The sequence below is a fragment of the Carica papaya genome, chromosome 5 (genome assembly GCF_054855325.1).
Source record: "Carica papaya isolate Zhongbai chromosome 5, ASM5485532v1, whole genome shotgun sequence".
In the NCBI taxonomy this organism is placed as follows: Eukaryota; Viridiplantae; Streptophyta; class Magnoliopsida; order Brassicales; family Caricaceae; genus Carica; species Carica papaya.
Window position 1 is genome coordinate 38,223,477 of NC_142313.1, and position 10,648 is coordinate 38,234,124.

General features: G+C 43.4%; 1 protein-coding gene and 2 non-coding genes across 3 annotated transcripts; all 3 read right to left on the reverse strand.

Moving 5' to 3' along the window:
• Positions 1–1,654: 1,654 nt before the first annotated feature.
• On the reverse strand, positions 1,655–1,729 carry TRNAL-UAG (transfer RNA leucine (anticodon UAG)). Its single transcript has one exon. It is a non-coding gene; the product is annotated as a tRNA-Leu (tRNA).
• Positions 1,730–1,947: 218 nt separating this feature from the next.
• TRNAF-GAA (transfer RNA phenylalanine (anticodon GAA)) lies at positions 1,948–2,021 on the reverse strand. Its single transcript has one exon. It is a non-coding gene; the product is annotated as a tRNA-Phe (tRNA).
• A 4,499-nt stretch (positions 2,022–6,520) lies between these two features.
• Positions 6,521–9,708, reverse strand: LOC148266068 (uncharacterized). Its single transcript, XM_088220543.1, has 6 exons — positions 9,575–9,708; positions 8,600–9,495; positions 7,814–8,345; positions 7,168–7,690; positions 6,932–7,066; positions 6,521–6,604 (listed from the first exon to the last, which is right to left on the reverse strand). The coding sequence occupies exons 1-6, from the start codon at positions 9,706–9,708 to the stop codon at positions 6,521–6,523; spliced, it is 2,304 nt and encodes a 767-aa protein (XP_088076669.1).
• Between the last annotated feature and the right edge of the window lie 940 nt (positions 9,709–10,648).

Consider the following 10,648-nt stretch of genomic DNA (forward strand, 5'->3'; position numbering starts at 1 on the left):
GGGTGAAATGCAGTACTAAGGGACAGTTTCGTCCCCATGGCTTGCTGAAGGCTAGATCAAAATCGAGAAATGAACCTGGGGTCCCTGTCGGACACTACTGTCACTGGCATTTCATATAATCTGACTATTTTTCGGATATATATTCTTGCCAATTTGTCAAAGGGATCGGTCATTCTGATGGCCAAGAAGTGAGAGGACTTAGTAAGTCAGTCCACAATTACCCAAATAGCATCATGTCCTAAGCGTGTCTTAGGTAATCCTGTAAAGTACCTGTTAATTCTACGTGAATCTGCAGAAGCCCCCTTGACTCTCTTTCTATAAAAAAAGCTTTTTGCATCATCAGCGGCGTTGGTGCAGGTTTTTATTCCTTCTGTCTAGCTCCCCGAAAACAATGTTCGACTTGCATGTGTTAAGCATATAGCTAGCGTTCCTTCTGAGCCAGAATCAAACTCTTCTTTTGAGTATGATTGGGCTCCGCAGTGGTAGAACCCGGTGAACTAGGCGTACTACTGAACATTGATTCTCTCTCCTGAACTATGTAGTTTTTTTTGATATTCTTTCTAGCAACTCAATCAAAATCAAAGAAAACTACAAGCAACTACATCAATAACCCTGGGAAAATTTACCGGTCCGTCCTACCTACTAACGCTAATAAGGTTGAAAGAAAGGATGCTTCGAGCAAGTTGTGCGACCCCCGGTTCTACTTCACTAAGCCCCGTGCTTGTACAAGGAGGAAGCCAATCCCACCAACTTGAATTACCTTTTCTTAATATACACCTTTCGTTTTTAAAACGGACGAAGGAGCGAAAAGTCACTCGACTGGTTGGAGAGGAGCGAAAGGAGTTGACTAACACTAATGAATAATGAACTGTGGAATACCAGGATGTGGAATTCACTCATTTTTCTTTTTATTATTCTACGCTTGTGGTACCATATTCTCTCTTTATCCCGAGGCGGGGCTCTTTTAAGTAGTCTCCGAAGCACAATGAATCAGTTAGTCAAAAAAAAAAAGTCAAAAAGGCCGGAAGGAGGATAACCGCATGATCACCAAACCGGCTTGGATAGATTCCGTGCCATATACGCCAGAGTTCTCTCAGCCAGACTGAAAAATGTTCGACGGAACGGGAGACCCGCACCAGCATCTAGCGCATTTCCTAGTAAGATGTGGGCCGGTAGCGCAGAATGGGGCACTGTGCCTTAGGCTCTTCGTACAATTATTGGAGGGGCTCGGAAAAAGGGGAAAGGGCTTTTTCAGCTTGCTGACTAGGGTTGGCAGCTAAATTCAGTCTTCGAGACCCCATAACATAAAAAGCAGTGGAGTGCATAAGCTCCCTTAGATATAGGGGCGACTTTCTTGTGGTAGTAATTGCGAATGAGCAAGTAGGGGGCGGCAACTAAAGAGGTAGCGAGACTGGCCGCAATTGCAGGAATAGGTTGACTTTCTTTCATTTTAGTTATGGAAAGTGAAAGTCGTTTCGTTTAGTACGAGATCGCTTTACACCTCGCGGTGCTTACACCTCTCGCCTATCGAAGTTCTGTTCAAAAACCTCGTCCGAGAACTTGTATAGAGAAGGATTTCCCCGAATTCCCCCTGTTTTGTTTTCGCTCTGCTCGTGCATGGCACTCCTTGCTCGCGGAGCTGCATACCGACAAATCAAGGTGACAGGATTCGAACCTATGGCCCTCTGTACCTAAAACAGATGCGTTGACCAAACTGCGCTACACCTCGTCTCACCCCCCGAAGCGTATAGATCCACCCGATCGATGAACACTCGAACCGAACTCGCCCATCCTTTTGGGCACAAGGGGGGGAAAACCAATCCGAGTAATCCATCGCTTTTTCTTTTCAAATCTTCCTCCAGCACTATACGGCTTTTTGCCTTCTTATTTCACTTTCATTTAGAAATCTGGCTCGCTCTCGGCTATGTGTCCTTTTATCCCTTCGCCGGCTTAGAAGTGGATTCGAACCACTGACACAAGGATTTTCAGTCCTTTGCTCTAACCAGCTGAGCTACCTGAACCACTTTCCTAAAGTCTGTTTTCTGAATCGAGTAGCGCCCTACCTGACTAGTCAGGGAAAAGCCCAAAACTCAAAAAATGGATAGGGCTCGCTTCTTCGTCAAGCTTTCGAGCAGCTCTTTCAACTGCCGCCTAATCTCCCAACATGCTCAAGAACCGAGAGCCGTCCAGGGACTGGACGGCCATAGGGAGCTTGCTTATAGAAATCAGATAGGCCGGTCAAACAAAAACAACGCGCAACGGGCTCTCCACTCCTTGTCACTAAGTAGTGCTCTTTTTTCCTCCGAGGGACTCTACCAAGAGGTTCTTTCTCTCACGTAATTTCGCCCGCCCGTTCCACTTCCGCGCCGGAGGAAATGGGATTCGAACCCATGATACAATCTTCTTGTATGTCAATTTAGCAAACCAATGCCTTAAGCCACTCAGCCATCCCTCCAAGTTGTTGATCGGAATTTGTTGTGCAGTTGGTTGCCCGAAGGGCTATCTGATCCGATCAACTGCGTAAGCCGTAGCGCGCTAGCGCACGTACTCTTCCTTTATCTATGAGCGAGACTCTATCCCTAAAAGAAAGATGCCACTCGTTGGGCGATGCCTTCCTTTCTATGAACACCCCACTATTGAATGATGAACTTTGCCTGTCTTCGCCTCCGACCCGACCAGGAGAGAAGACAGGGTCAAGCCAAGCCCTTACCCGCTGGAATGTCATTCATATCTCCTTCGTCTGGTCGAGATTTTCCCGGACTGTGACTCTTCTATTACATTACATTACGGAGAAGTGTCCATTCTCGTCATGATCGATCCACGTCCTACCGTAGTGCCCGGAGAACCTTAGCAACCAAAGCTAGCTTACTAAGGCGAAGGCTTTTCTCGTTGATTGCACGAGCTAGCCGGCCTTTTTCTTGCTTCTATCTTCGCCTATCTGATCTTTTGAACAGGCCTTCTGACTACAGAAAAATAGCTTTATACAGGAATTGCGATATGGCTTAACTTCTCTTAGCTCGTCAAAGTCTATAAGGCGTCATTAACAGTTACCTACTATTGGCGAGAAAGGGTCATCCCCTTTCCGGTCATGATCGCCACACGATCCTGACTCCATGAGGCAGGAGCATGGTTTGGTAATTGGGGCTGTCCTAGGGACAGGATCCCAAGCTTCTTATTTTCTATCTGATATGTATAACCTCGATCACAATCTTATCTTCTGTGATACCTTAAGTCATACTTGAGGTGCCTTCCCATGGTCTCAACAAGATTGAGATCATTTAGGTGAGTTCTAATGGACTCATTTTTGAGAAGGTCTGGACATAGATGTTTAGACGACACATGGGCGACGCGGAAGCCTGGCATGCAGAACTAACCACGGTTAGGGAATTAAGCTGCCCGAAGGAAGCATAATTATAACGTGTACCATGAATTGACTGTTTCCGACACTTATGGCAATTAGTTCCATTAGGTGGCAAAGAATTTGAGAAGATTCTCGCATGATGAGGTCATTTCTAAATAAGATGATCCTCATTGTGGCTGAAGGTCTAACCAAGGAATTCTGTATTTCAGCCTACCTTTTTACCAAGCTGGTGATACGATTGTATCGTAAGTCTGGTGCTCTGTTCACTCCTTTCTAGTTGAAGCAGTGTTCATCATCATTACAGCAGGCTTATGGGGGTGTGAAGACCCCTCATACTCTGCTACCAGTTCTGGTATCCTTGGCACGATCGGGATATCCTCAAATTCTCCCATCCTTCCATAGATTAATGATATATAAGAAGGATGATAAAGCGGATATGATAGTGAGAATTTACTTGTTTTTCTTTACGATAGCTAATGCTATCTTAATACCAAAGAAAGTTTCCAAGTCAACTATCATTGAGCCTGTTAATTGTATGGATTCCGTTGAAGAATTCTGTTCATCTCTTAAAATGAGTTTGAATAGACTTCTTCCTCGGTATGTCCCTAATCTCACTGAAATACCTTTGTTCCAAGGTATGACGTGGGAACCAACCTTTAAGTGCCTTCCATCCTTTTATTTAACTAAGTTTGATAGAGGAGGATTAGGATGTGAGAAGGTTAAAGATTAGAAATCGGTCTTTACCTTCTTACCCTTTGAGCTTGCTAATTGGCGTGAGCTTGTGAACTTTGTTCACGCTCAGGGTCAACAGTGGTCTCAAGGCGCATTATGGCCTGAGTATATCAGATATCCACTAGATAAAACGAAGAAATTGATAAGTGGATGGTCTTTAGATATATTTGAGCGAATTAATGGTCCCTTGTTGCCTTCGATAAACGACTTTGGTTTACGATGGATACCAGGGAAACTAGGTTGTTCGTGTCCAGGAGGGGGCAAAGGGCGAATCTTCGCCATAGGTAACTATGTTAATCAACGGTTGTTGAAGCCTATTCACGATTGGTGTATGATTGTTTTACGGTCATTGCCAACCGATGGAACATTTAATCAAAGAAAACCGTTGGATAACTTAGTGGGTAATAGATATTGCTACTCATTTGATTTAAAGTCTGCCACTGACCGGTGGCCGTCACTTTGATTATTTGAGGTAATGTTTTATCTATTTTACCGAAGTTTTGCTTCTAGTGTTGTGAATTCAGCATTAGCAACAAAGATTTTCACTGTACCGTTTGTAAGGAAACTAAATAGTACAGTGTCATTTGTTGCGGGGCAGCCTCTCGGTTACTATTCGTCTTGGGCTCTCTTCTCCTTAACCAATCATATATTAGTATGGTGGTGTGCGGAGGAGGTTTACCCTGGATCAGTGTTTAAAGACTATGCCATTTTAGGCGATGACAACATACGGCAGTCGCTGAGAAGTATGAGCAGGCCTTATCCCGTATAGGAGTTTCAAAAAGTTATCAAAAGTCTCTTATATCGGATACTGGGTGTGCTGAACTTGCCAAGAAATTCAGGGTTGCAGGTTTATATAAAGATTTCTCACCTCTTTCTTTGAAAAATCAGCTATCTTCCCACCATCCATATGGTTTGATGGGTGTTCATAACACCTACACTATTAAGAGATTATCTACTCTTGCTCGTGTAGGAGGTGCAGGTTATAGGCAATTGGCAAGGTTCGATCACCAACGATCTAAGCATTTTATGCGGGTCGTTGCCATGTATCATAAAACCCTGTTACCTGCGGATCTCTGGTTAGGCCGCGGTTGTCCTTTGAATCCTTACTTAGGAGGAAAAATTATTTACTTCTTGCGTAAGGGGATGACCCCTCGTGATTTGAAAATTAGACCTTATGATTTATTTAATCAGCCAGGTATGAAGGATTTTCTTGAGTGGTCATGTTTAAGGGCTTGGGTGAAACAGTGGCTTAAGTATATAAAATGGTATTATTCTTTAGCACTGTCTCCTTCTGTAACCATCCAGGATTTCTTTGAGGCACCTGTGATCAACCATAATTGGAAGATCACTAAGGCCAATCCAGATGAAATTAGATTTGGATTGATCTGGAAGGTTTATGATATGGTTGCCTTATTGGGTCCCGACTTCAAGGTACCTATCCTTGAGCCGTTGAAGAGTGATATTAATTATCCTTATTTAATGGGTGGAACATCTGGTACACAATTCTTGGTGTGTTCCGAAGTTTTAATCCAACCTTCGGCAGCAAGAGGGGTGGTCTTTGCTGGTTTAACAATCCAGGATTCTGCAACCCCCTTGTCGACCATCAAAGTCTATAATAGAAATAGAATAAGGGGTTAAGTTACATATGTAAACATCAACTAGACTTCGGTGGTTCACAACCACCCACTTCTTTGAAACATCAAATCCGGCGTAGTATGAGTTCTACGTTAGTAAACGAAGAATTGGGTGATATCAAATCCTATGTCCAAAAGTGAAGCACCATTATCTGATCAGGCTAAAGAAAGACTGAAGGCCAAAATAAGATATGAGAAAAGGTTGAAACGACAAGAAGAGCTCTTAGTGAGGAGACAAGACTGGAGGGAGGAAATTCTCGCGAATAAGGAAGCACGTCGACTCCGAAAGGAAGCTCGCGAGAGGGAAAGATAGGAAAAAAAAACCAATGACATTCATCCCAAGCCGATTGCTTCTTTCGAGATGGTAGTGAGGAAGGAAAATGCTTTATCTTTCGATGTAGTTTCAAGTCTTCGATGTCCCTCGGAGACTGACAAGAGTCAGAATGGGTACTAACAGAGTAGTAGAATGGGATTGATGATGAGCGGGCAAAAGCAGCCCCCAGATCTCCTGGTTTGTGAGCCAGGTTCAACCCTTCTTTTTTCTTGGCATGAGATGCCGTTACACCATACACAGTAGGCGAAAGACCAATAAAAAATCTCGATCTATAGGGTTTTGGTCTTTCGACATGTGATTCACTGCCGAAAGCTCCTTCTTGTACGCTAGCACTTGAGGGAGGTGGTTCGGCTACCTTTTTCGTCGTGTTTGCAGATGGAACATCAAATCACTAATTTCTTTCTCTCTTATTACTATGCCATTGATGAAGATTCATAGCTTGGGAAAAGACCTGAAATCCTACCTTCCGGCATAGGGAGAAAGTGTTGACAGAGCAGAGTGAAAGGCACCACATTGAGAGGCAGGCAACGAGGTTATATTGCTCTAAAACAGGTACTGATAACGAACCACAAGCCCTATTAAGCCGAAGAAAGAAGCAATCATACCCCAAGATATTGCACTTCAAAATCATTACTAGAAGCACTGCAAGCGCACTTCTTATCTAGGCAAACCAAACCCGAAAAAAGACCTCCTTCCCGGCTAGCGGCTAGCCTTGCAAGAGCGGGAGAATAGAATTGAGCATCAAGGCTGCAAGACAGAAGGAAGGTTCCCGCGTGCAGGAAAGCTTTTTCACCGTCTATTGGGTATTTGTCTTTATCTCGCTCTCCCAACTCATACTTATGATAGGCGGGCTCAATGCCAAATATTTACCTCTGGAAATCCTTCTCTTTGAATTTCCGGTATCCAGTTGTCTTCCCTGGTTCCACCCTTCCATTCATGAAGCAGATCGTCGGGAAGGCTCTTTCTCAAGCCCTTTCCCCAATTCTCCAAGTTCTCTAATGATATCTATAGTGGAAGCTATGCTCTTCCAAACGTAGGAAGCATTCGGTTTAATAGCCACATCCAAGAAAAGGAAACTCTCACTTTTTGTTCTTAAAGACTATAACCCATAAGGTTTCAGGATCAGACATCATCTTCCAACCGAGCTTAGCCAGCATAGCTTGGTTAAGGATCCTAGCTTCTTTAATATTAAGCCCTCCATCCTTCTTTCTAGGATTAGTTACAACATCCCATTTGACTAAATGAATCTTATGCTTCTCATTACTACCTCCCCAGAGAAACTGTCTATTAAGCTTATCAATATTCTCACAAATTGCAAGAGGCAGTTTAGTGGACTTCATAGTGTACAAGGGAAGAAAAGAGGTCACTGAATTTATCAAGGTGACCCGACCTGCAAGGGAAAGGTTTTTAGCTTTCCAACCACTCAAGCAAGACTGAACTTTCTTTAGAACTTCAGAATAGGTCTGTTTAGTGACCCTACCATGGATGATAGGGACCCCAAGAGACTTCCCTAAATTCTTGGTCAAAGGAATGCCCAAAATCTGACTAATCCCAGAAGCCAAACTGTGAGAAATATTAGCAGACAAAAATAACTTGGACTTATTAAGACTGACACGCTGACCAGAATGACTGCAAGAATTTTACATAAAATTGGAGCTTGGCGCAAAAGAAGCATTAGAAAAAAGAAGAAGATCATCAGCGAAGAATAAAGAAGCAATAGGAGGACAGTTCCTGCCCGCTTTGATAGGAGACCTGTTTTTACGCCGAACCTCATGATCAATTAAATGAGCTAATCTTTCGATGCAAAGGACAAAGAGGTAGGGCGAAAGGGGGTCTCCGCCAAGGAGACCACTTTGAGGCGCAAAAGAGTCTGTGACCTCCCCATTCCAAATGAGGGACATAGATGGCGAACGCACACAAAACATTATAAGATTCACTAAAGAAGAAGGAAATCCTACTTGACCCAAACTTTCTTCAAGAAAATCCCAACTTAAGCGGTCATAGGCCTTTTTCAAGTCAATCTTAACCGCCATTAGACCAGATTTATGACGAACGGTATGGACCAATTCTTGGGCAAGAATGATGTTCTCAATGGTAGTCCTACCTTTGACAAAACTAGCTTGGGTTGGAGCAAGAAAATTCTTCAAAAGGGCTTTCGTACTATTGGCTATGACTTTAGTCAAAGTCTTATACACCATGTTGCATAAGCCTATAGGACGGAACTGTGTAATAAAATCAGGCTTAGGAGCCTTGGGGATGAGACAAAGATTTGTCAGATTCAAATCTTTAGGAAAAGCTCCAGTAGAAAAAGCATTTTTAATCATAAAGGTAATCGGCCAAAACTTTTGAAAAAATACAGCTTTTAGGCCATCAGGGCCTGGGGCTTTAAAAGGGTGCATACTGAACAAAATGAATTTCCTCATTAGAAGAATTTTGACTCAAAGTCAGAGCTACTGAAGGAGCAATAGTAGGAGTGAAAACTGGGATAGGGTCCATCTTGCTCATCCTCACAAGAATATAGCTTAAAAAAGTACTCACAGGCCTTGTCCCTTAGCTCATTTTGATCATAGCACCAAGAGCCATTAGAATTTCTAAGAGCAAGAATCCAATTTGAGCTTCTCTTGACCATAGTCGAGACATCATAAAATGGAGTGTTACGATCCCCAGACAACATCCAACGCACCCTAGATTTTTGGTACCAAAACTCTTCTTCTTGTTTTAAAATACGATTGTATTGGTTAATCAAATCACGCTCTAGCTTAATAATAAAATGAGAAGGTCCCCTATCTAAGGCTTTTTGAATCCCAACAATCTTAGTTAGGAGACGTCTCTTATTCCTAAACTGGTTCCCAAACATATGAAGATTCCAGTCTTTAGTAGCCTGCACCATGGCCGGAATAAGCTCGGGAAGGGAAAAATGACTTTGATGCCAGACTTGATTAAGAAGATCTTTATATCTATCGTCTAAAAGCCAACAATCCTCAAAACGAAAAGGACGAAGATGGGGGTTAGGAATAGGAAGACCTTCGAGATCCACCAATAATGGACAATGATCAGAATAAGTATGAGGGAGGTGTTGAACAATGGCCTCTGGAAATAGCAGTCTCCAATCAGTATTAGAAAGGGCACGGTCTAATCTTTCTTTGACATGCCCAAGACCAGGCCGAAGGTTGCTCCAGGTAAAGCGCGGACCGGAGAATCCAAGATCAATCAAATTGCAGCTGGAAATCCAATTAGCGAATCTACTACAGTGGAAAGACCGAGCAGCTCTCCCTCCTAACTTCTCATCTGCATCACTAATCTCATTTAAATCCCCAATAAGCATCCAAGGGATGTTGATATCCTTACCAGCTTCTTGGAAGATATTCCATAACTCCTCTCTACTGGCTGGGACTCGCGTAAACTGCCGATAACAACCAATCTGGCGAAGAGCCCTGAGAGACCAAAGCATGAATAACCTGAGAAGAGGAATCCAGAACCTCTATCTTACATATCCCAGCATCCCATAACAACCAAAGACCCCCTGAACGACCAATAGGATCAGCGATATGGTGGGAATAAAAAGCCAATTGATTCACCAAAAATGGAGCACGCTCTCCGCGCACCCGAGGGTCAAGAATGATCACCAAATCAGGACGATGCGCCATTATATCTATCAAATTGCGCGGAAAAGCCTTCTTCCCAGCACCTCTACTCTTCCATGAGAGTCTCTTCATGTGAAACAAGGGAAGAAGAATGTTGAATCACACCAGATTGGTGTCCCTCAGTAACATCATCCATGGCATAATCTGCTATATCCTCCTCTACAATAGACGGACCAGTATCATGACTCTCATTGGCCGAGCCAGTCACTTTATCACGCGCCATGGTAAGAGTATGCCTTAACCGAGACGCGGAAACTTCACGACTCACAATGGAAGGATTAGGGTCAGGTGGTTTAGGGGGGTGTAGCCGAGTTTGATCTGGAGCATGACTGCCTGAGGATGGGGGAGATGAAGGATCAATGGGAGCTCTAACGGGAGCGGTAATGGAGGTGGGCACTGAGTTATGACGACTCATCTGATTTGGTGAAGAAAGACCGCGACTGTACCAAAGCACCGCTAGCATGGTACAGTCGAATTAACAGGTACTTTACAGATCAAGGATTCAGGAGGAGCGAAAGTGAGCCTACACTATACATCAAGACCCAAGGTGAGACCGAGACTCGAATTCTTTCACTTTACGTGGATGATCTCATCTACACAGGAAATAGTGAAAAGATGGTTCAAGAATTAAAAGAAGATATGATGAAGATATTCGAGATGACTGAGTTGGGCTTGATGCACTATTTTCTTGGCATCGAAATAAGTCAAGAAAAAGAAGGTATATTCATATCACAGAAGAAATACAAAGAAAACCTCCTAACGAAATTCAAGATGTACAACTCTAAGTTAGTTTCTACTCCACTCGTCAACAACGAGAAACTACAAAAGGAAGACGGATCCGCAAAGGCAGATGCTTCAATCTATAGAAGTCTGATTGGGAGCTTACTCTATCTCAAAGCTAGTCGGATGTTTATTCGAAGCAGTGATTGGGCTGGATCAATGG